At 41.3% G+C, this 24,912-nt stretch overlaps 1 protein-coding gene across 2 annotated transcripts in view; it reads right to left on the minus strand.

Annotated features, from left to right (window-relative positions):
* TGFBR2 (transforming growth factor beta receptor 2) overlaps window positions 1-23,354 on the minus strand; it is an 86,647-nt gene extending 63,293 nt beyond the window's left edge. The window contains exons 1-2 of one of the 2 annotated variants that reach the window (XM_045537553.1): window positions 22,873-23,354; window positions 8,223-8,297 (exon numbers count right to left, since the gene is read on the minus strand). In XM_045537553.1, the coding sequence (XP_045393509.1) occupies window positions 8,223-8,297; window positions 22,873-22,966 (169 nt within the window). In that variant the 5' untranslated portion in view covers window positions 22,967-23,354. The remainder of the gene's footprint in view (window positions 1-8,222; window positions 8,298-22,872) is intronic. The other variant, XM_045537562.1, reaches the window with a different exon arrangement.
* Window positions 23,355-24,912: the final 1,558 nt, after the last annotated feature.

The following is a 24,912-nucleotide window of genomic DNA, read 5'->3' on the forward strand; positions in this document are numbered from 1 at the left end:
TGATGAAAGAATCAGAGAAGAAAATGAGCAACAACTTTATTAGGTTTTTAAGTATCTAGTTAAGATGTGTTCTATGCCATCCAGATATATGGAAAGCAATATGCCTTAATCTCCTCTCCTTGAGGTCATTTCCTCATGGAAAAATTAATTATGTAACATTGCTATGTGATTTCTCCTGCAGGAGAATTCACCATACTGGGCGTGGAAGCAGGTTGCAGCAGAGCATGCTCTGAAGTGACCCACAGCTGGCTTTGTGTTCACGGGCAGTTACTCAACCACTCTTCCGTGCCTGCTCTCTGACCAAATAGGTGGGCTAGACAGGATGATCTTTAAGGTCCCTTTCATTTTGAAAAATAGCACAAAAAGGACACAAAGGCATGTTCAGATTCACTTTGGCTTCTAAGATAACACCAAGCACTTTGAAACCTCCGCCTTCATGTTTTTTAAGCAGAGGAAGTACAATAAAAAAGAAACAAGTTTCAAGCATTGGGAAGGCTTCTAGAAACGACAACAAAGGGCAGGAAATCTGAAACGGAATCTGAGAATCTGCCCTTAACCTGGGCAATTTTGCTTGCTTTCTCAGAGTGCACTTAGATTAAAAAGCATAAGGGGTTTTGGAGCAAGACTCCAGATGGAAAGTGAGGCAACGTGGTCAGCACAGGAACTTAGTGGTAACACTGGAGTGCAATGTGGATCAGAAATAAGAGCCAGAGTGCAAGTTCAAGAAGGATTACTATCTTACTCAACACATTACTGAGCCATGTGGGTCCTTAACTTCCTTTATGGACGTGACAGGCCACAGGGCCCGGGTTAAATCTGAGGCAGGGCCAGCTATATAATTTGTGGGGTTAGTGCAAAATGAAATTGCAGGGTCCTTGGTCTAAAGCTAGAAAAAAAGTGCTATTAAAGGTTCTCAAATGTTAAAAAAAAAAAAGTATAAGGTTATTCTTTGCCTTTCCTGGGCATTATTCACTACTGTCATGACTTTAATGTTATTTACAGTTAACAGCATAAAGATCTCTCACATGGTAAGTAGCTGCGACTTATATGATGCTACCCTCTAAGCAGTAAAAAATCTACTCCCCTTCAAGTCCTTGCAATTCCATTAAAATTGGTGTTTTAGTCCCTTTGTGCTGCCAAAACAAAATACCTGAGAATGGGCAATTTATAAAGAAGAGAAATTTATTTCTCACAGTTCTGGAGGCTGGAAAGCCCAAGATCAAGGCTCTGGCAGGTTTGGTGTCTGGTGAGGGCCCCAGTCCCTGCTTCCAAGATGGCACCTCATTGCTGCATCCTCCACAGGGCATGAGCACCATGTCCTCAATGGTGGAAGGCAGAGGGCAAAAGGGCCTAACCTAGTTACCACCTATAACCTAGTTATATGGGGCTAATCCACTCACGACTTAACCACTTCCCCACAGTCCCCACCCTCATAATACCACCACAATGGGAATTAAGTTTCAGCACGAAGTTTAGAGGGGACACATCAAACTACAGAAGTTGGTGAGAAGAAAGAACAACATCTACATGATGATGTTGTGTGATTGTCAGTGGCTGTGGAAGAGTCCAGATAGATTCCAGCAGCAATTTTAATATGGAAAATGAGAATCACACACAAAGTCTCTGAGGTGCATTCTTCTAACATAGTACTGGACATAGTTGGTTCCTTCCATCTATGGAGAATGGCCACATTTGTGAAATGAAATAACACTTGGTACTAGAGATAAGAGTGGAATAAGTGACCTAAACTTTGAAATGTTTTGAATTACCTTTGGCTAGGAAGTCAAATTACAATGCTTTCTACTTCTTAAGAAAACTTTTTATGCAAGCTCTGGTATGAACTTAATTTTGGCAACTTCAATTTGCCTGTGCCGCCCCCCCCACCCCCCCACCCCCGACTCAAATAATCTTATTTAGTAAACATACCTCATGCTGGAGTGAGAGCCTAGATGTCTAAAATGCTCCATGGCCAGAGATGACTGAGAAGTATATTTTGGCTAGATTTCACAGTCTCTTATTTGTCACAGCCTATTCTTTTTACCAATGTAGTTGCAGACTGGCTCCATTTCTTGGGGAGTCCAGTGTAAAAATGTGTGTCTATAAATTAACTCTTTTAAAGAGAAGCAAATGAGAAACCGTGGAGGAGTTGGGAAGGGGGAGGAGATGACACACACACTCTGGTTTTAGGGCATTGTCCTTACTATTCCCTCCAACTAGATTGCTCTTACCCCAGAGATCTGCCCTCTTCATCCCCTGACTTCACTCCAATCTCTGCTCAAATAACACCTTATCAAAGATGCCATTCTTGACAACCCTTCCTAAAATCACAAACACCTACCATTACTCTGCCCTGACCCTGTACTTAACCCCTGACCTATTAGTAGAATTCGGTTTGTTAACTTGTGTACAAGGACTGTGTCTAATTCACTGCTGTACTTTCAAACATTGGCAGGCACATGGTAGCTGGTACTCAATCAACACTTAGTAATAGCTTTCAATTTCCCTAAGTCCTCCAAAGCCAAGTTTCATATCCCATCCTTAAGTTCCAAGACGAACCTTCCACCCTTCTGATCAATTCCCCATGTGTAAAAAATACTGCACATTTGCAGTTGCTGGATATGGAATAAGGATATGCTCACAGAGAAAATAGGACAATGAAAAAAAAAAAAAAAGACATGTTAAACCCAGGCATGGAGGGTGCAAACAGTGAAGAGCTTTAAAGAGTTAAAAAGCTCAATGTTTCATCAGTCAAAATTAGCAATAAACGAAATCAGTTTAGAAGTCAGAGAGAGTTTCTTCCTGGGAGGAGATGGTTCATGAAGAAGTTGGTTCATGAAGCCAGTTCGTGAAGGTGAGCCAAGGGAAAGGGCCTCGCCCAAGACATACTGTTCTCAAGTCAAGGCACAATCTGGTGCTACACAACAGCAACCAGCACACATGGCTTTTTAAATTTAAATTAACTAAAGTTAAATAAAATCACATATTCAGTTCTAAGTCACACTAGCCATTTTCAAATGCTTAACAGCCACATATGGCCAGGAAAAGAGACAGAATGCTTTCATCATCATAGAAAGTTCTACAGGACAATACTGATCGAAAGAAATCCAAAAGGACCTGTGTTACTCAGCTTCCAGGGAGATTTGAAAAGGAAGGCCCCGAGTGACCTGGAAGGAGAAGCAGGACACAGCTAGAAAGGTAATCCCACTGGGAAGGGACCTGCCCCTGGCTTGGCTGCCCTGTGTGATTAAAGTTCCATCCCAACTTCTCAGGAATGTGTCTTGCATTAATATTAAATGATTGGCTGTCTGTAGTATCACTGCTGAGGTAGGGACAGATGACAATTAGGGACACGGGCTAGCATTCCATGGTAAACCCGTAAGCCATGAGTGGCAGCAGCACAAGGTCCTAGAAGCAAGAGAAATGGACTGAACTGGGTTTGCAACAAGCTGAAACCTGTAAGGGCTCCAGTCAGCTGGCACAACCTCTCAAAACGCAAATCCCTGAGCCTGAGATAAAAGTAAGGCTCCTCTGACTCCTAAGGTATCAAATAATTCTTATTAAGCCCCATTTCAATGACTGAAACATAATGCAGGGCCCAGGCACACAGATTAAGTTTCCAGTCAAAGCCGACAGGAGCCTAAAGCAAGGAAATTAACATTTTAGGAAAAAAACTGACTCTTTTTTTTTTTTTTTTTTTTTTTTTTAGGGGTTAAGTCATAGCATGCCAAATAAGGGTGAGTTTCTAGAAGAACATAGCACAAAGGTGATCAACTGTGGGGAGAATTTATCAACAGGGGAAAATCCCAATGCCCTCGGGGAAACCACTTCTGCAGGACTCCACGTGAAAACTAAACCCAAATAAACGTATCCCTTCAGGGCAAGCTTTCTCTTTGAACACGTCTACCTGCTCCTTCCACTCTCCTCTACCCAGGATTTCCAGGAGTCTGAAGGGTTTACAAGCCCTACCGCTCCACGCCCCTAGACTTTCGGCATATTTTTCTCCCACAATACAATACTATTTTTACAGTCCTTTAAAGATTAAAACTAAAAACACAGATGCTAAGGGAGGCCTGGCTGGATCCTCCTACAATAAAATATTACAATTATAGAACATTAAAAACAGACTTTAATTCCAAAACACAGGAAGGGAGAGGCACAAATAATTTAATCTGTCCCACTACGATTACAGGTGCTCAGAAATGACCTGAATGTGGCTCTTTGGGGCTTGAGGAGACGGGGAACTTTGAGAATACCCTTTAACTGTCCTGTCCATTATGGCTGCCAATAGCCACATATGGTTATTGAAATTCAAGTTCTTTGAAATTAAAAAAAATTTTAAATTCAGTTCCTTAGTTGCACCTGGCACATTTCAAGCCACACGTGACTAATGGTTACCATATTGGATAGCACAGGTATAAGATATTATCATCATTGCAGAAAGTGCTATTGAACAATTCTCTTAGATGGCTACATCATTTGTCCCAATTTCATAATGGAGATTATGAAGCAAAAGCTCCTTAAATACCAAGTTTCTGGGCTACTGGCAACCTTCTCTACACTGGTGAACTCCCTGAGGTCATTTATATATGTTGTTCAATCACCCCCCACTCTTCCCAGTCCCAGGCCCATTAAAATGGCATTAAACGTAATAAAATGTACTCCACTGAGGCTCAGCCCAGTTGAAACCTAAGTTTCTTCAGAATTCCAGAGTATGATGCATATTTTTGTGACATCTGAAGTGGGGACATGTCAGGAAAATGTCTATAAGTGACACTCTGTACTAATCTGGAGGTGTTCTCAGGCTACTTTGTGTAGAGTGAGGTTTGGACAGAACCTAAGGATAGGTTGGGAAATACTGAAAGTCCTGGGACTCTAAAGAGCTTCCCCATACATGAAGGAACTATTGTTTTAAAAAAAATCATAGTGCTGATGATAGAAGCTGAGGCCCAATGTGGGATCAGGAACAAGAAGGCCCAAGCGCTGGCTTGATGCATGGGGAGGCTGTGGTGGGCTCCCCTGCCTTCTGCCAACTGCAGAGGCATTGTAGAAAAAGAAAAAAGGGATTCCCTTTCTTCCCACCAAAATCTCCTGGCCTTGCAGTGGTTTTATGATGTCATTCCCTCACTTAACAATTGGCCAGCGACTCACAGAATTAAACCTAAACTATATAACCTGGCATTTAAGGCCCCACAATCTGATTTCCTTTCTGCTGAGCAACTCTTTTTATCAGAAACTCTCTGCCCTATTAACTTCGTCTGCCTCCCCACGGCCAGAATTTCCACCTCCCCACCAGATCTACAGTAAGGCCAAGGAGATCATCACCAAGGTGGCCTGCCGAGCCCCCGGAAGGAGTTCAGTGCCTTCTCTGTGGGCTGTGAGTTTTCTGAGACCCAGGGAGGAAACTCCAGGAATGGCATCTCCAAGGATGCCTGGTGTCCAGTGCTGCCCCCAAGGAGTGGTCCAACATGGTGCACATGCTCATTGCCCACTTTGGCCATGGCTGATAGAGCTGGAGAGCTGCCTCTATGTGAGCTGTGGACACACATTCTGGGCAGGCACTGGCCAGCTTCCCTCTGTTTCCTTAAAGCAAGTGGAGAAGTATGGCCTGGGGGCTAACAGGTGGACAAAGGTGTCCCCTTTGAAATGTACCCAGCCTTGCAGACCCAGGTCAAGTGCTTTCTCTTTTGGAAAGTCATCCTTACTAACCCCCTCCAACGCACAGTGCTCTGTCTCCTTTGGTCTTGGTTTTTGACCATCTTTATTATGAAGTAGCCTTTTAGATGGGCCTGCATTTACCCCATTCTGCAGGTGAGTTTCCAAAATCTTCTAAAATCTTGCTCATATTTGTTATACTAGATTTAAACTCAACAGATGAGAAGTTATGAACCCAGTAAATGGTACTTTTTTGCTGTGAGGCATCAAGTAGGTACTCTGACCTCTGCAGTCCAATTCTTCACTTGTAACCTAACTGGGTTAGTCTAGATCAGTGTTTCTAAAGCTGAGTTCCACAATAGAATCATCTGGAGAGCTTTTAAAATGATAGTGATGCCAGGGACATATCCCAGAGCAATGAATCAGGACTTCTAGATGTTTGGCTTGGGCATTGGGATTGTTCTAAAAGCTCTGTGATGATCCTAATGTGCAGCCAGAGTGAAAAATAAAAAAGGACTTATTCTATAGGGAGTGGAGAACTAATAGGAAAAGACTTAGCAGTTAGAGATGGGGGCATGGCAGTACTGGACAGAGGTGGTCAGGCCTACAAGCAATGCCTCTCATCTTTGCCTTGAGCTGGCTGCTAGGAAGTTACAAACTGCATTATAGCAGAATCTTATTATAAATGTATACAGGTAAAATCAAGCCCAACTCAAATAATTTGCTTATATAACTCACACTGAATAAAATTTTGTGATGAGGCAGGGATCCTAAACATAACTGGCTCCAGGGCAGTGGTTGCCATTGTGTAAATTCTTCCTGAAAGATCATTTTTAGATTAATTTTACAAGTTCCTATCTTTTTAAAGGGTGGAAATCCTTTGCCAATCACCAAGGGGACAATAAGCTTTAAAGGAAGATCTGTTTGAAAGATCTTAGGAGCAGGTTTCCTGAGAAAGCCGAATTTCTAAAGTGCTTTGACCCTACAAGCCAACATGAATAGTGAGTTCAAGGAGACCAACATGAGAAAGCATATCTCCCTTTAGATAATCTAGCAAAGAAGTTAAGAAGGCAAATAGTTCCTTAGATAAGAATTAGCAGTTGTGGATAAGCTCTTCCTTCAGACTATCGCTGGGCTAAATAGACGTAAGACAAACAACATCAATTTTAAGATATCCCTGCAATTTAATTACTCTTCCTAGGCTCTGCAGTATTTTCCTTTTTTAATCCATTAAACAAATGAATGTTAAGCACCATTTATATGTCAGATATGAAGAAGGATTATTTCTGAAATGTTCAAAATTTGAGTATTTTCTTGGTACAATAACATCTGCTTCATTGGGAATCAGTATGTAAAAATTACCGTTTTTTAAAGGATTATATAAAAGGTATTATTCTAGAAGATTGACTGTGGAATCCCTCTTAGAAAGGAAATACATACAAAGGTAACACTGAAATCCATTACAGTTTGAAGAAAAATTTCTCCAATTTTAATAAAGGCATGAACCCAGTTACTGTTTAATGAAGCTCATCTTTGCTGGAAATTCTCCACTAAAGAGGAAGGATCACAGTGACCCTCAGTCCCAACTAAACCCCTTGGAAAAATCCTCCTAATGAATACTTGTGGAAAAGGAGAGAAAGAAGTTCAAATCATAGTGTGGGAGCTAATTTATTGCATTCAAAGTTAAATAAAATGACATCATGACTCCACTTCTCTTTTTATGTTGTGGGGAAAACAACATTTCTATAGTGCAAGTAGCAGGAAAGGAGTTTAAATTAGTTTTGCATGATGGCAAACAATGAATTTGCTGCTAATCAAAGTGATTCGTTTACCACGTTCTTTGAAAATGTCATAGTACTACAGGTAGGCTTTGATACTCCTCAATGTATACCCTCTTTTATATAAAAGCAATTTGACTACATATTAGATGTCTGTTCCTCATGTTCTTCCAGTCAAATCTGTTCTGTTCTTCCCTATATCTTTATTCAAACATCCATGTTTAAGAAATTCTGGGAAAGGAAACCAAAAATAATACCTAACCTCTATGGTCTATATGGTGAAGAAGTGCCCTTCCTATGTAAAGATGCCCATATGCCTGATTATGCTAAGCACCCTGAAGCTCCGGTAAAGAGCAAAACCACAGGACTGTAGCAACTGGTACAGCCTTGTATGAATGGCAACATTTGTCTACTGACAATGGTGACATAACCCTCAAGAAGGCAGACCACACAGTGTATAAAAGAGAAGCTGTCCCCACAAGAAAAGGGGAAAAGAAAAATGACTCATTCCATAGTTTGAACTCTAGTAAGACTGGTGGACAGAACCCTCAAAGATGTGTATCTTGAAAGAGGAAATTCTCTAGTCCTAAGTGTGGTTTTTAATGTTTAAGGCAAGAACAAGGCTCCTGATGTCCACCCTTCCATCGCCTCTTCTGCAATTCATCCATGAATATATGAAAATATGATGGACCATCGAATTTTATCTTAGATTTACTTACAAATGAAGTAGTGAGGAAGCACAATGACTAAAAATGGTAAAATGGATGAAAAGATTAATTCATAATACTTTACCATGTCTCAGTGGATGAACAGTCCTATTACAGCTTGGGCAGATGATTTCATCTTTCTGAGTCTCCATTTCCACATCTGTAAAATGGGATAAGTATGCCCATCTCAGAGAGTTTTTTCCAAGATTAAATATGACAAGCAAGTGAAACTGTTCTGCAAATAATGAAGCACTCTATTAATGTACGGGATTATTTTATAAGATTACTATAAACAGGCATAGTCAACATGTTTTCTTCAAAGTCTTCAGACCAGACTTTTTTCCACTGATGCTCTTTTGCCTGCATGTCTCAATGATAGTAAAATTATTGAAGTTACTTCTCTTTTCTGTTTTCCTGGCACTAGTTTTTTATCTGACTGGACATGTAGGCAAATGACTATTTTCACACCTTGTTTTTTTGCTCTTAATATTCACTTAATAGCTATTCTAACAATGAAAGATATTTTATATGTTCCCAAGAGGTATACACCAAAAAGAGCTGTGGGCAGAAATGTTCACTAAAATCAGGACCTTCCACTGCATATTGGTCACCACCAATAAAGTGCATACAAGTCCACAGTGAATCACCACAATGATCAGCTACCCAGTCATTCTCTTATAACTTCAAGACACTTCAATTTAGAGAGCACAAGAGCCAAGTTGGCCTCCATGGTCATCTTATGCAACATGGGAGGATGATTTGAGAGAAGTGACATCAGATCAATCAAACGTTCCCAAGCTTTTCAGGAGCTCACTCCAAAGACTTTCTTGAAGATAAATTTCATTAAAGTACTGATCATAATCAAAACAGTACATTGTATCAGAGGTCAAGTATTGTTTTTCACTTCCTTTCCCAGAACGTCCTAAAGATGAATGTTTGAAGACAGATATAGAGACGAACAAAATTGTTTTGACTGGCAGAAAATGACTTACATAGACATCTAATATTTAGTCAAGTTGTTTTTAATAAAAGAAGTTACACCATGGGAGTAGCAAAGCGAATAGACTTGGCTCGTAGGGGGTTAACTGTAGCTGCAACAGTTATTCAAGAAGCTAATATTGAATTGTTAAGAAATTGTATCTCTTCCTTTGCCCTGAAGATAACAGGCATCTCATTAACAAACTGATAATAGGCAACACTATGAGTTTGCGAAAATGCTTTGTAAAGTGGTGAATAAATGTAAGTGATTGTATAATTGCCACAAACATCCTCACCAATGTTATCCTTAAAATCTTGAAAGATAAATGTTTTCAGCAGTTTTGAAAGCTAACCAATGGCATGCCAAATTAAAACCATTCTATTTCAGCCATTTCCAATAAGTGCCACAGAATATTAAGATGTAAGAATATGAAAATTTTTATTTCATCTCCTTTTCCCCCATTATATAGAGCAGGTAGGGCATTGCTAGTTCTAATCTATGGAATGTGCTGAAGTCAGTGTTCACTCCAGAATTCCCATAGAGGAGGAGCTTTACGGCGATGATACGGCTTGAAGGGAAGGGCGGTGAGGAACATACCTGGAAACAGTGCTTGCACTGAAAGCCCAGTATACCTGGTGCATAGGCTGCATGTTTATTCTGGATGCCTTTGTAGGGAACTATAGCTGTAGACTATGGTGGATGAGAAGGCGAAGGCCTTCAAAACCTTCCTTGGAAACCCAACCCACTCCTATCAAGTGCCCACATGAGGAAGGTTTCATATTTAAGTCTCCTTAGCGTGTGTCACTTTGGTCTCCTTTATAATAGGAGGTACTTGCCCTCAGGCAGGCAGGTGTCCTCAGGCCTTCTCCACTGCATCAAGATCCCTTCAGCCACCCCTCCTTCAGGAATCTTAATGACTGGAGATAACCTATGATTCATAAAAAGGAAAGACGAGAGTGGCGAAAAATTGCCCTGCATCAGATGGTATGATTTACTTTATGACTCTGTCTGGCCTCTAAAGTCATAATGTGTTGGACCTTCTATAAAAAATTCAAACACAAGAGAAGAAACGAATCAAAGGCGGTAGACTGTGCTGGATGGAAAAACAACAGCCCTTAACACCCACAGACTGCAGCTTCCTGAAATTCACAGAAACTAAAGACTGCAGACAGGGCAAACCTCCACTGTAAAGAGCAACTCCCACAAAGCAGATCACTCAAGATTTCCCACAAGCCTACGGCCATGTCAAACAATACTACAGGTGGTTTGAAGCCATTGACATTCACACTCAGCAGTGAGAAGGGAAGCAAGCTAAGAGGAAAAAAAAATGCAGTTTCTCTTGCTTTTAAAAGCAATGAATTTTAAACAGTAACAGACACAACATATGAACAAACGCATTTAGCAAGTATGTAGGCTAAGAGCTAGGTCAGCATCAGACAGAAGATTCTCCCTCAGATAGGTTTCATTCTAGTTAGGGAGTTAAAACACAGACATATAACCACAGGTAGTTTGCCGAACTAGGCCAGTAGGAGTGAGGAAGCAGGGCCTGTTAGAAAGGCTGTGAACAGGACAAAGAATCACACTGAGATGGTAAGGGAAGACTCGACAGAAGGGACCTTCAGGCCCAGCATTATTTCAAAGGCTGGAGCTGTTGTAGGGCACAGGTAGAGAACAGGAAAATTTCAACAGTGGATAAACTAGGAAATTTGTAAGCAAAAAGGATGTGGGAGGCAGCCTCGTTCAAGTGGAACCAGAGCATGAGACATGCAAAGGGTGGAATGGAAGATGAGGAAGAGGCTTGGCCTCCTTCGTGCATGTAGTCAGCAAACTGGTCCTGCACCCCAGCTGTGTGCAAGGCACTGTCTTAAAAGCCAAGGGACACTGAGGTAGCTCCTGACCTCAAAGAGGAAGGGAAGGCTATGTGATCACCTAGGATTCACAGAAAAGATTCATGGAAGGCTTTCCAGCAGGGGTCCCCTATTCAAAATGATGTCTGGGGAGAGATTTAACCAATGGCAATGTATGTGTACTGACAAGAGAAGGGACAAAGAGTGATCACGGGCAAAAACCAACTAGATTCTTAAAGGTGACAGAAAATAACAGTTTAGGTTTGTGTCATGCTAGCATAATGCAAGAGCAAAAATGAAACCAAATGGTTATGCATTTCATGTAACTATTCGGATGAATAAATTGACATTTGATGCAACAGGAAGCAACATGAGATATGGGTTGCAATGGAAAGTTTTTGTTCTTCTTCTTTTTTTTTTTTTTTTTGCCAAGTATAGTCAGATGTCAAAAGCAAAAAAAAAGTAAGAAAATAAAATTATTTGGAAAAATCAGAAACTGGTTGTGAGAACTGGTTATTGTAGCCACTTTGTTACTTAAGGGCATTAGTAACTGACAGGGACTCATAATTCTAGAAGACAAAAGTAATTAAGGCACAAAAAGCTACCTTATGGTGTGTAAAATACAGAAGCCAATCAAAGAAAAAACCTAAAGTGGCAATGTCAGAAAAGTCTAAAATAAATGTTGAGCGATTTAAGAAAATTTAGTGGGTCCTCACTGAGCATCAGCGAAATAAGTTTCTCAAGACAAAGGAGGAAGATTAAAAAAATGTTGAAGAGTACAACCACTTCCTGAAAACCTGTCGTTAACTCATTATTAATTTATTGGGTACATAACTCTGTTTAGAGCAGAGTGCTACATATTTTAAGAAGCCCCAAGGTATAATAACTCCAGAATGAATTAAAGGCTACATATGTCAAGGCAAACTGTGATTAAATGCCTAATGAGGTAAACATGATTAATGTTGTGAGTTCAGCAGAGAAACGGATCCTTGGCTTCTATAGTTCATGGTCAAGGGACAAACAGCAGTGGATGAAAAACCTATGAAGGCTGCTTTGAGGAAACAGACTGGTTAAAAACTGACTCATTTAGTTGACTTGCCACCAGTGTGCTCTCTCTTTTACCAGTTTTAGTGTATTAGTTACACACAGTTAAAGCAGGCTATGTAGTTGAGAAGGTGTCGAAGGACTCAAATAACTAAGGACAACTCCACCTTGAATCCTCCTCTTCCTCACTGACGGAAACAAGCCTGATGTGATCCACTAAAATCATTACAGATCATTTGAGTCTTCCTTGGAAAATGTTTAATGCTATTAGAGCAGTGCTTCCCAAACTACAATGTGTACATGAGCCACCAGGAGATCTCGTTAAAATGCACATTCTAATGCAGTGGATCTGGGGAGGGTCCCACGATTCTGCCCTTCCAGTAAATTCTCAGTGATGCTGATGCTGCTGGTTCCTGGACTACCCTATGAACGGCAAGGTATTTGCACATCTTTAGTTGCTGTTATCGAAGATGACAGAAAAACCATCGTTTTGGGGGTCAGAATGCTTGAGCTCAAGATTTGGGCCTTGATGCATATTATAACTCACGAAATGCCAATGTTCAGGGAGGAGTGAGGATCCAGGAGTGACAACGTACAGTAAGAAAAGGCTGCAGCGGGAGGTGGTGGAAAACAAAAGAGAGCAGCAAAGGAAAAGACTGGCCCTTTGCTCCTTAGAAGACATAAATAGGTGATAAGAAAGGGGATAAAAATTATGAGAATAGAAATTTATTCTAATGATAGAAATCATAAAAATAAAAGTTAGGGTGCCCACGGGAGGTGGAGATTATTAGAAATTATTTTATGGGAGGTGGAGATTATTAGAAATTATTTTATAACACTATAAAACTTAAAGGATTCCAGATAAATGAAAATAAAATATGTTAATATTGTTTTTCCCTTCACATATTTGAAGGACAAATTATATCCTTTGTCTTTTTTTTGCCCAATACTATGAGCTTTAGAGTATACAACATAAATGTGATATGTAGCAACAATATAGTCACTCAAAGCAATAGCTAAACTACTTCTACTCTTAACTCTTGTTAAGTCTTCAAACTCTACAGAAATGTAATTATGGGACTCAGTAGCTACTCTCCTGTCTAAAACAGCAGTCTGAAAACTGCCAATCTGTAGCAAATTCTGTCTTTTCTGAGAATAGTTTAAGAAAAGTGGTGGAGAAATCTTTGAAAGGCAACAGAACACTAATTATGTCCAGACAAATTTCCTTTCTCTTCCCCCAAAATATGGAAGCTCCTTTAGGCTTCACTTCTTCTCCTGGGCATGGCAAAGCATTTCATAATTTTCTATTTTAGGAAAAACCTTCACAGACACTTTTACCCATTCAGAGGAAGGGGAGAATGAAAACACCATAATTAACCAAAGAGAAATGATCCTACCACCAAAAGCAAGTAAGCCTTTTCTTTAGCAAGAAGCAGTGAGTTCTAGCAGAAGTGAAATGCTACTTAGTCAGGATGTATGCTCAGACACCTGCAGTAGGAATTTTCAAAATAGCTATGGTTTCTTTCTTTTTTTTTAATAGTAGTCATCTCCAACAAACTCCAAATGGATGCTTATTTTTTGTTAGTTCTCACCTATTATGACTTCTGATAGTTTTCTATTTTGATTAAAGACAATGTAAAGATTTTCTAAGTCAACTTCAATAATTTCCTGCACTAACATGAAGAATGAAATGTTTCAGAAGAGAAACACTGAAAATCTTACCTAGTCCAATTCCTGTTACTGTATAGAAGCAAAGGGAGACCCAGTGGGACCAAAGGACTTAACCTGGTCACCCAGACACCCTGATTCCCGGCACAAGGTGCTCTAGTCTTGCCCAGCTCTCTCCTAGGCAGCATCTTTCTAATCTCAAAGGAAGGGTCAGATCTGGGTTACCTTTCATTCAAGATCAAGATTTGTGATAATTACATATTTGCAACTTCTTTTCTACTTGGCATGGGGCACTAAAGTAGAAAATGATGAAGGGTTTAGCTAAACCTAGAGGGAAAAAAAAGTTTTGGTTTAGTGAAATAACAATGCAGACTTCAGTCTCTGTTTGCCATGGGGGGGGGAAGGCATCTTTAAAATTTATTTTCTAAGCCAACAAGCAAATTCTACCATTAGGTATAGACTCGGGTCTTGTGGAATCTAAAACTTGTAAATTTCAGGGGCACTCTTTAAGAAAAAGAATAGAAAATTCAGAATAGAAATTTAGGTATGAAAGTGAGTATTTATGTAAAATTAAAATGTATCATATAAATTGCAAATTTCAAAAAGTTGCAAATACCACAAATATAAAATCTTTTTAAAGTATTTTTATTAATTAAATGAATTGCCATACCTCTGAAATATTTTTCCTACATTTTTTGGTTGCACACTCTTTGATCACCTCTTCCAATAATATTTTGCAATATTCTCTATTGAGAGAATAGAGAAATAATTCAGTCTTTCCTTTAGAACCATCGATCAGAATTTATAATTTATTCTTGAAAAATTTGGAAAAGTTTCTTTCAGCTTCATAACTCATTACAGGTAATGTCACATAAATTTTTTGGATTGTCTCAAAATTTAGGAAAACCTCCATCAAGTTTCTTTTATATATGAGCTGTAAGATTCAGGGCATTGCAAGAGTTCTTAAATATTGTTTGACTTGAGGACAATTGTTAACCACATTGCTAGGGCCTCTCCCAGGGTCAGAAGACAGGCCTGGACCAGGGAGGAGCTTTGAAGGTTAAGTTCCTAGCACTCCATCTTAAATCCACCTGGGCCTACCATATATGTCCCCAACATACCTGATGCATCTTTGAACTCTCCCAGCCCTTCCAAATAAAGTGCTCATTTTGCTCAGAGTACCTAAATTTTCTGATGGCATCACTGTTCCATGATTCAGCCAAAACAATATCACTTGATGTATATACTTCATTTTCCTTTTGTGGTCACAAGACAGACATGTGTGACTACCTGGTATATGAACCAAACATTATTTCACTAAGGAAATTAAATGGGATAATATATGAAGAATGCTAAAGCACTAGAAAAATGTTTAATATTATCATTATTTGTCTTAACCCCTAGTCTTTCAACACTCATGCTATACTGGACAAGTGGTTTATGTAAACTGAGGCAGCCTAGTCTCAGCATAGCATAACAGTTGGGGTCTAGATCCCCAAACCAGACCATCTTGGTTCTAATCCCAGGATAATCATTTGCTAACTTGGAGGTCTTAGATAAATTTCTTTATCTCTGGGGGATTTATAATGAGCATAACAAAACCTACCTCATAGAGTTGTTTTGAGGGTAAAATAAGATACACGAAGTGCTCAGCAAAATTTCAGTAAGCAAGTGGAAGCTACTACCAATATTGGGAAACTTGTCCATGAAGTCTCTTGAGTAAAACTACAGGGAGCATAAAGCCAATTCCATTTCCCTATGTAGAATAGTTTTGTAGTTTTAGTATGAGGGATAATCATCCACAAAGCAGCAGTGAGTTCTCTCCCATAGTCAAGGAATCCTTTGTAATGATATAAAACTTCAATAGATAAAGAGCCGCTGTAGCGTATGCTGAAATATGCACCCATCCCATATTTTTTACAAAGGCATTCATGTTTGTTTGGCCAAACCCCATTTTAGTTTTCTAAAATGCACAGTTTTGACAATTCTATACCTTCTATAGCATTGGGAGGGCTTTTTACTCTCTAAACTCTAAACAGACTGGGAGGCCCAAAAGCCTCTCCTCTTTAAAGAGGCTTGAGAAGGCCATGGATTGTGCAAATGAAATATTTACAATAGGAGAAAAAAATTCAGATAAGCTTCACCTTGCCCTGAGTGGTCTCAATACACAGGAAAAAATGCAACTAAGGTACTGGAAGATCTAAAAAAAATGTGTAAGTGAAACAGCAGATAGAACAAGTCAAATGGACACAGCTAAAGTTTTCTTCAAGACAACACGAGCTATAAAAAGACAAATTTCCCAAAGGAAATACAACACTATGGTTACAAATAAACTCTTAGCTTTTTCATTAATGTGCAATGATCTTGACTCGAGGGAAAATACGATAGAATTAACAAAAACTAATTTCTACCCAGCACCTCTGTAAAGGAAGTTGCTGAGGCCAGATCCACCTCTAACGGGGGAGGGCCCAGGGCAAGGGTACAAGTAGGGGCCCACACACCAGAGGTCAAAATCTTGCAAGTTACAAATCAAGTTAACAAACTGCTGGATGAAATAGGTTTTATCCTTCTACCTTGACTGAAAAATATATCTTCCCAGCCTCTCGAAAGACCAGGTACAACTTCAGAACTCTCACACACAGAGCTGTTCCTTGATCACCCCTCAGGCTGAGGGTGCACAAGCAGAGGCAATGAAGGCTGCAGGAGATGGATCCAGGGATCCCTGTAAACTGTAGACACTAGTTCAGGGCCATCTGGGCAGGGAATCTGAGGTTTCCATGCACACAAAACATGGTCTAAAAAAGGAGAGAGAGTACAGATTGGCAGGCCCAAAAGTCTCCTCACCCCATGGGCATGGGCCTCACCAGAGAAGAATCCTCTGCAGTGGTCCCCAACCTTTTTGGCACCAGGGACCTGTTTCATGGAAGACAATTTTTCCACGGGGTGGGGTGGGGCTGGAGGGGGCAAGCTCAGGCCGTGATGCGAGCCTGGGGAGTGGTTGTAAACACAGATGAGGCTCTCCACCCGCCTTCCTAAGTTTCACGGAAGACAATTTTTCCATAGACATGGGGTGGGGGTTTGGGGACTGCAGCTCTAAAGCTCAGGACAGAGGCCCCTTTTGCCCATATACTAGGCCTATATTTTAGTCATAGAGCTAAGAAATTTGGAGGAAAATATTCCATCAGAAAAGAGAAAAAAAGAAAAGTGCTGCATGTCTTGACCTTTCCCAGATAGAATCTCATCAGTGACAGGCACTGGCCCTGCAGCTAAACCCCTTCTAATACTGTAGCTTCAACCCTAGAAACAAAACACAGATGCTAGGGAACCCTTAAGAGCCTAAGCTGGAAGCCATAATCTGACTAAGTTGACTACACCCAAGGGGATAGTTGCTCCATGTTTGGTGCCAAGACCTAAAAAGGAAGAGACTCTTAACCATCTTCAAGTTTTCAAATTAACTGGACCTCAAAAGTCAAACTGTCCCCTTTTTCTTAGTTATGTTGGATAAATTCTGCTCTTCTTGCCTTCACCAGAAGTTGTTTGAGGCTTGTACCCAAATGATGGTCCTGCATGCTCAGAATTTGGGGTTTACAATACATATCTCTGAAAATGGTGCATGTCCGTCTGCTATAAAAGGTCAACCCATACGTCACCCGCAGTGGGAGCCACCACCAAGGCACCGTTATCAGAGTAGGAAATGTAGAGTTCCCTTGTGTAAAAAAACTCTATCTTATTTTTTCTGTGGTACAAAGCTAGAAAGGAGGCAGATCAAGCAAGCGAAGCAAATCAATTAAATCAGGAAAACTGAACTGATGATATTAGATGGTAAGTTTCCTCTCTCTCAAATATGACATCCCTTTACCTCTCCCCAGCTGCCCTCCCACACGGACACAAGGACACACACATAGACCATGAAAAAGAGCCTAGAAGAATGCAAGCAGGACGAGCTTACAACACACACACACACACACACACACACACACACACACACACACAGAGGCGGTATGCGACCTTAAGCAGGCTTCATCTTTCCATTTATAAAATAAAGACAATAAAACTTATCTTGCAAGTTTCTTAAGATCAAATTAGATAAGTAATGTTAAGTGGCTGGCTCAGGGGAGGTTCTCATATGTCAGTCTCCCTCTCTCCTTTCTCCCTCACTTCTCCCTGAAATGAGCCAACTTGCCTGTGTAGCATTCCAAACCCTTCTGACATACCAGGTAAATAAATATAATAGTCAGTATCCTATCTCAGTTAGAAGCAATAAGTACCTGTGGAACAAAATATTACCAGGAAAAGAGAGGGCACAAAATAAGCAGTGAGCATTCTTGCTGTTAGTGCACATTTGCTAAGACATTTCTACTGACGATCCTAAGTTAAATCTGCTGAAGCCGTGCATAAGGACTTGGAGAGTAGGAGCTAACAAGGTGAGAGAATTATGCTTTTACATGGAACTTAGCTAAATAATGCCATGTTGTAGCCAGGAAGTACATTTCCCTCGCACCCTATTTTAAACCATTTTGGTGGTTTGCACCAGACCTAAATAATATCCACACCGCTTCGCAGCAGACAGTGGTGGCTATAGGCCCACACTTCCCTTATACCAACTCTGCTTCACCACTTACAAACCAAAACATAAAACCCTGATGAAAAAAGAAACTTAAAAACTAAATTTAGATTTCATCACTTCATCTTTAATAAAAGTCTCCTTCCGACAACCTTCTAGAAAGAAAAAGAGGAATCAGTACTTACTGAATAATTTCTTTGGTGAAACTTTTTAAAAGTTTGCAATGGCTTTCAATGCCCTATGCTAGTTCAAACTTTATTTAACTAAAGGGATTGGGTGAAAACTTCTAGCAGCTTTCCACCATGTTTGTCAGAAGTTGAGACATCTTTTTCCATATTTCGTCAGAATACAAGAACCAACTACATAGTATAAAAACAGTCAAATTGCTTATTCTGTTCAGAGCTAAAACTATTCTAACTGAAAGTAAAGATTTTACTATTCAGACTAAACACCCAATAAACAGTGACTGGTTGTTAAAGGCTCCACTTCAGTTGCACTATAACAAGTAGGATGAATCGGAGACTTGGTTTAGCATTTCCCAGGTGCTAAATGATGTTCTGGGCACTTCCAGAGACCTTGGGGATAGAGAACTGAATGAGACATGCCCCTTGCCTTTGAGAGGCTTAAAGGTCTAATGGGCAAGGGAGTCACATAAACATATAATTTCAGCTTGCTATTGTTACCACCTGAGAGAGAGGTCTGTATCCAGGAGACATTTAGCTCAGCCCAGGGAATTCAAAGCAGATTTCCTAAAGAAGGTGACACTTGAGTTGTCTTAAAAGATGAGTGAAAATTAGCTAGGTAGCAGGAGTTTCAGGTAGAAGTTACAGATTGAAGAAAGGCACAGCTGTCTACTGCTCAGAGCATGTTGTATGCATGGTGATACTGGGAGTGACTGGTGAGTGAACTGGGAGAGTACAGGCCTTGGTGGGAAGTGAAGCTGCAAAGTCAAGAGGGAAGCAGGTCACCGAGACCCTTCTCAGGCCTGGTTAAGGAGTTACTAACAATAATAATATTAATAGAAGCTGGCTGGGCACAGTGGCTCATGCCTGTAATCCTAGCACTTTGGGGAGGCCAAGGCAGGAGGATTGCTTCAACCCAGGAGTTTGAGGTTGCAGTGAGCTATGATGACGCCACTGCACTCCAGATTGGGCAACAGAGCAAGACCTTATATCAAGAAAAAAAATAACAACAACAACAACAACAGAACCTGATATTTATTGAGAACTTACTATGATGCAGGCACTATGTTAAACACTTCAAAATCTTATTTCATTTAATCCTCATCATAAATTCCATAATCCTTATTTTACAAATGAGAGCACTGAGGGCTAGAAAGTAAAGTAATTGCAACAGATTACACAGCCAGTAAGTGAGAAGTGGGTTTGGAACCCAGGACAGCCTGATTCCAAAGCTTATCCATACCCTACACTCTTCTACCTCCAGCCTATCCTCAAAGAAAAGACTGGATGAAGACATTTGGTCCACTATGCTGGCTACAAAATGGTGAATGCAATTAAATATGGCCCAATTGGGGGTCTGTTACAAGGCAGGGATAGAAAAGTAAGAATAAATCAATATAAAAATTCATTCAGAGTGGCTGAGAAGGAAACATTCAATATGTACACCCTCCTAGAACACTCAACAAAATAAATGGGCTTTTGAAAATGGAGTCTAGAAAACAAAACACCAGTATTCAGTAATGCTTCCAAGTACAAAAGGTTAAAATATATATCCTCTCTTTGCTTGTAACACCCTCCCAGATGTCAAACTCTATGAGGGCAGAGACCAGGTATCTCCCACAAATCCGGGATGGTGCCTCCAGGTCTGAATACTGTTGAGAAAGAAAGTAAGTAATGGCCACTTTTTACAATGACATCAATGAGGTGCCATTCTTGATTGGAAAAACAGAGTTAAAAACTAAACTTACAGAAAAAATTAAAAAGTCATGTTGATGACTGAGGCACTGTAAACTGAAATAGAAAACATGTAGCAGTTAAGCTGACTGCACAGGTAGTAAGGAGTCATCACCATGGGATGCTACATTGAAAAGAATGCACTTAATTCAAAATGTGGTTAGTACTATGTATAAACCATAACTCATTAAAAATAAGGTGTTGTTAAAGGAAGTGGCCTAGAAGAGACATGTGCTGTATGGGGGGAGGAGGGGGGAAGCAAGCAGACCAAAGATTAGACTCTGGGCCTGATGATTTCTAGTTTCTCACCCTAACAATATAAGCATGTCATTAAAGTGACTTTAAGAACCCGTATCCCTATGACACTATTTCCAATGTTTAGTCCTTAGCAAGAATCTCTTTTTAAGTATCTGAAAAGCAAAAATCATATTTTTCAGATCTAAAGAGTTTTCAGACATTTCAAAGTGTTCCCAAAAAAGTAATTTCTTAATTTTGAGCATTTAGGAAGAGTGGATCTATTAAGTCAAAAACAAAAATAAAGAAAGTTTTAAAACATTTCTTAGTGAAATTTGTTCTTATACTGAAATCCTTTGCCCACTTGTCAAGCTACTACTAAACAGAAGATGGGTTTTTTTTTTGTTCGTTTTTAAATGACCTAATAGGAGGTTGTAAACAATCTCATTCCCTCATATCCTATCTTATGTTAAGATATTCTGAAAAATATTTTCATTTTACCAATTACATTTTAAAAATCCTGAAACTATTTACCTACATGGAAAATTAAAATGTAAGTGGAATTAGGTTTCTCATCTTCACTACAGTTATCTTCAACATTCAACCATCTTTGAAAATTTAATATGAATCAAATGAATACAAATTCAAAATGATTTCTTAGTTCAACCATTTTAAAACTTTAATTCCATCAAAATATGAAATCTGTGAACTTTGTAAAACTGTTTAAAAACCCAAATAAAAAACCACTAGGCTTTCAAGCTAATAGTTTAAAAGTGTGTATACAGATGAAGTGAAACTGACTCATGAACTATTAAGTCTGGAATTTGCAAATACAAATCTCATCCTTGTAAACAGAACTCAACTAACAAAATCAGGGCCTGGTAATTTCCTTCTTTCATACTCTGAAACAAAAGTTGTAATGATTTTTAATGTACACAGAAAATTAAGGGTGCCATTTTTAATATTTACTTGCAAAATATAACTCAGATTTTAAATCTCAAGTAAAATGAGAGACAGTTGAACATTCTGGTACTGCAACATAGGAAAACAGCCAAGAATGAAACACTAAGATTTTATTAAAACCATAGGATTCAAATTTGTATTAAGACTTTTTGCTTGCAAGAGTGCGTCTTCCTAATTCTATTAAAAACTTCCACCTCCATGCCACTTTCAATATAGATTACACTTTTTTCAAAGTTCCCAATCCACTTCAAATACTCTGAAATTTACAGCTTAGACTACGATGCATATTTTTTCTAGACAAACATAAAAGTAAGTCTGCCTATGCCCCTTGGTAAATAAAATGTGTGCCTCAGGGTGATGCGGACTGTGAAATCCTCTACATTTCATCCAAAATCTACACAGGGCATCTCCAAGTAACTAAAAGCAGCTTGGAGCGCGGTGGAGGGTGGAATGCGGGATGGGACACATGAGATGTCAAAGATGAATCAGGTGATGTGAATTATCGAAATTCAGTCTTGTCATTTTACAGATGAGGAAACTAAGGCCCAGAAAAGATATATGACTTGCCCAAATACTCAGTTATCCAGACCACAGCTGCAGATACTCAAGTTATGTGGATCATATAAATGCTACAATTCTAACTTTTGAAGTCTCAGGGGTTTTGCACTTTCCGTAACAAATAGTGAAGAACCCAATTCTGCACATTTTTTTCCCCTGAAAACATCTTGAGACAGTGATCAGGTGGGCAGCCTACTTAGAATTTTAACCCTTCCGTTTCCACCAAACGGTAATGTCAGAGAACCCTCAACACCCTAAAGCCAGGGCTATGTTGCTCCAGGCAAAATCTTCAGCACCTAGCACCTAGGAGGCACTCGGTAAAGACTCCTTCCGCCTTTTCCTATCTCCACTCCCTGCCCAGGCAGGACAAGCTGTCAGCAGAGCCAGATAATTTTCCTTTGGAAATCGCTTCATTTCTTGAGAATTGTGTCCAACACCTCCGGGCCAAGAAGGCGGCCCGAGGGAACGTGTGGCCACTTCCAGGAGCTAAGGACTGAATAGCCGGCTTTGAGGGGGTGGCTCGGAAGGGACTGGGTGGGCACGCAGCATCGCCACGGACCGCGGCGGCCCAGGTGTGCGGGCGACCTGGCGCTGTGCGGGCCGCCCCGGGCCGCCGCTCCCCGGCCGCGCTCGGATAACCAACTCCTCAAACTTCCCTTTCCGGGGGTGGGGGTTCGCCTCGCTCGCTCGCCTCGGACGCGGCCAGCACTGCGCCTTTCCTGCTCGCACAAAGGGGACCCAACGTGCCCCGAGCCCCCTGCAACTGAACTTTCCTTCTGTTTTTCAAGAACTCCCACATCCCTGCGGCCGCGGGGGTCGGGCTGCGCGGGTGCCGCCAAGGGAAACTTTCCCCGTTTCCGCCCGAGCGCCGAGTTCTCGCGCCGACTGTCAAGCGCAGCGGAGGGGCGGGGAGCCCAGCAGACCCCTGGCGCCCCGCGGAGCCCGGGCTGGGGGCCACTCACCCGACTTCTGAACGTGTGGAGGGATCGTGCTGGCGATGCGCGTCCACAGGACGATGTGCAGCGGCCACAGGCCCCTGAGCAGCCCCCGACCCATGGCAGACCCCGCCGCTCTTCATAGACCGAGCCCCGAGCGCAGCGGCCGGCTCCTTCTTGGACCCCCGGCTGCGCCTCCGCGCCGCGCCCTCTCCGGACCCCGCGCCCGGCCGGCGGGGCAGATGTGCGGGCCAGCTGTGGCGCCCGCTCACCAGCTAGGAGGGGTCCCGGAGGCCGGCGAGGCACGGGGAGGCCCCCGGCGGCCGAGGGGAGCTGCGCGGGAGGCCGGCTCCTGCCCCGAGCGGGTGCGCGCGCGGGGGTGTTGTGGGTCCGTGCACGCGAGTGACTCACTCAACTTCAACCGGGCGCTGCGGGGGAAACAGGAAACTCCTCGCCAACAGCTGGGCAGGACCTCTCTCCGCCCGAGAGCCTTCTCCCTCTGCTCGGCTTCCAGCCCTAGCTCTCTCGTAGCTGCCAATCACGTCCCCTAGACCAGCCCCTCCGAGCGCTTTGGCAAACTTTCCGCGGCCCCTCACCGCCCTCGCACACCACTCCGGAGTTCCTCGCTCCGAGTATTTACTCAGGAGTGACGAAGTGCGCGCGTTTCACAAAGTAACTGAACACAGAAAGGCTCTCCACTTCGCATAGCATACCACTAACATCGTCCCCTCCCCATAACCTTCTTTCGATTGTTCCTAGGTGCTTTAGAGTTGCGTTTCCAAACTACAAGTTGAGACCCATGAGTGGGTACTGAAATCTGGTTAGTGAGTCGTGAAAACATTTTTTTTCCCAAATAAAATAGTAACGGTGAGTATTGCTTCATTAAACTTTTGCTTCAGTTGTGTCTACATATTAATACATGTACGTATGTGCATACACTGTTAAATTGTAAAATGTTTTTCTTCTTACTATAGGTCAAAACCCAGAAGTTTTTCTCAAACTTTAACGTGCATACCGATCCCCTGGGAATCTTGTTAAAATGCAGGTTCTGCTTCAGTAGGTCTAGGAGGCAGCCTGAGATGCTGCATTTCTAATGAGCTCCTAGATAGTACATCCCATTTTGAACTGCCTCTTCCTGGGGGTGACTCGGTGGGTAATTGTAAATGAGTTGCTATCATGGAGCTATAATGGTGGGAAATGTTATTTGCAGAACGTATGGAGTATAGCAGAAAACGTAAAAATAAAAATGGCTTGGGATTCAGCTAAATGCCTGCGTGTGCGTTCCAATAAATGCAGGTGAAGATGTGCAAAAGAGCTAACAGTGGGAACAGAACAGTATAAACGTTCAAAGTTCCCTTCTTGCTAGGGTAAACAGACTTGCTCAAGACAATCTTGGTTTATGTTTGTTTTGCAGTTTAAATATTAATAGAAACCCCCCCCATCTTTTTCAGATGTGTCCTGATAGAACAATAAATTATCTGATCACCCTACTTCTAGCTCTCAAAGATCTATATCTGTATCTATGTCATCCATATTCTGTTTAGCCCTCTGGTAAGATCTTCCAGCAATTCATACAATGAATTCTTTTACCTGAGAGAAAGATTGTTTGCAGAGGCAGGTGCCAAGTTCACAGGGAATAAAAGCAAATAGCCCTCCCCCCAAACCAACCCCTGAAATCTTCTGTCAGTCTAAGAGGATCATTTACTTGATCCTAAAATTTTAACTCTTTTTCCACCTAGCATCAAAACTGCCTCTGGATGTGTCTTTTAAGAAAATGCCATTTCCCAGCTCTCATGTTTAAGCTGAAGGAAGTGCAGTGAAATCAGTTAGCACTGGGCATCGACTTGCCCACCAACAGCCTTGCCAAAGCTGGAGCCACTTTAGCAGTGGAGGAAGATTCAGTTCAAAATCTGCTTCTCCCCATTTCCTCCTTGACCATGCCACCCATGCCACTGCCATCCCTTGAGCAGGAGTCTTAACCACTCACTCTCTGTGAGGGTCATTCTAGGCTCTTTCACTCAGTTTCTCAAACTGGAGCTGAAATCAGTTTTCCAAAATGCAAACCTA

Source organism: Lemur catta, chromosome 1 (genome assembly GCF_020740605.2).
Source record: "Lemur catta isolate mLemCat1 chromosome 1, mLemCat1.pri, whole genome shotgun sequence".
Classification (NCBI taxonomy): Eukaryota; Metazoa; Chordata; class Mammalia; order Primates; family Lemuridae; genus Lemur; species Lemur catta.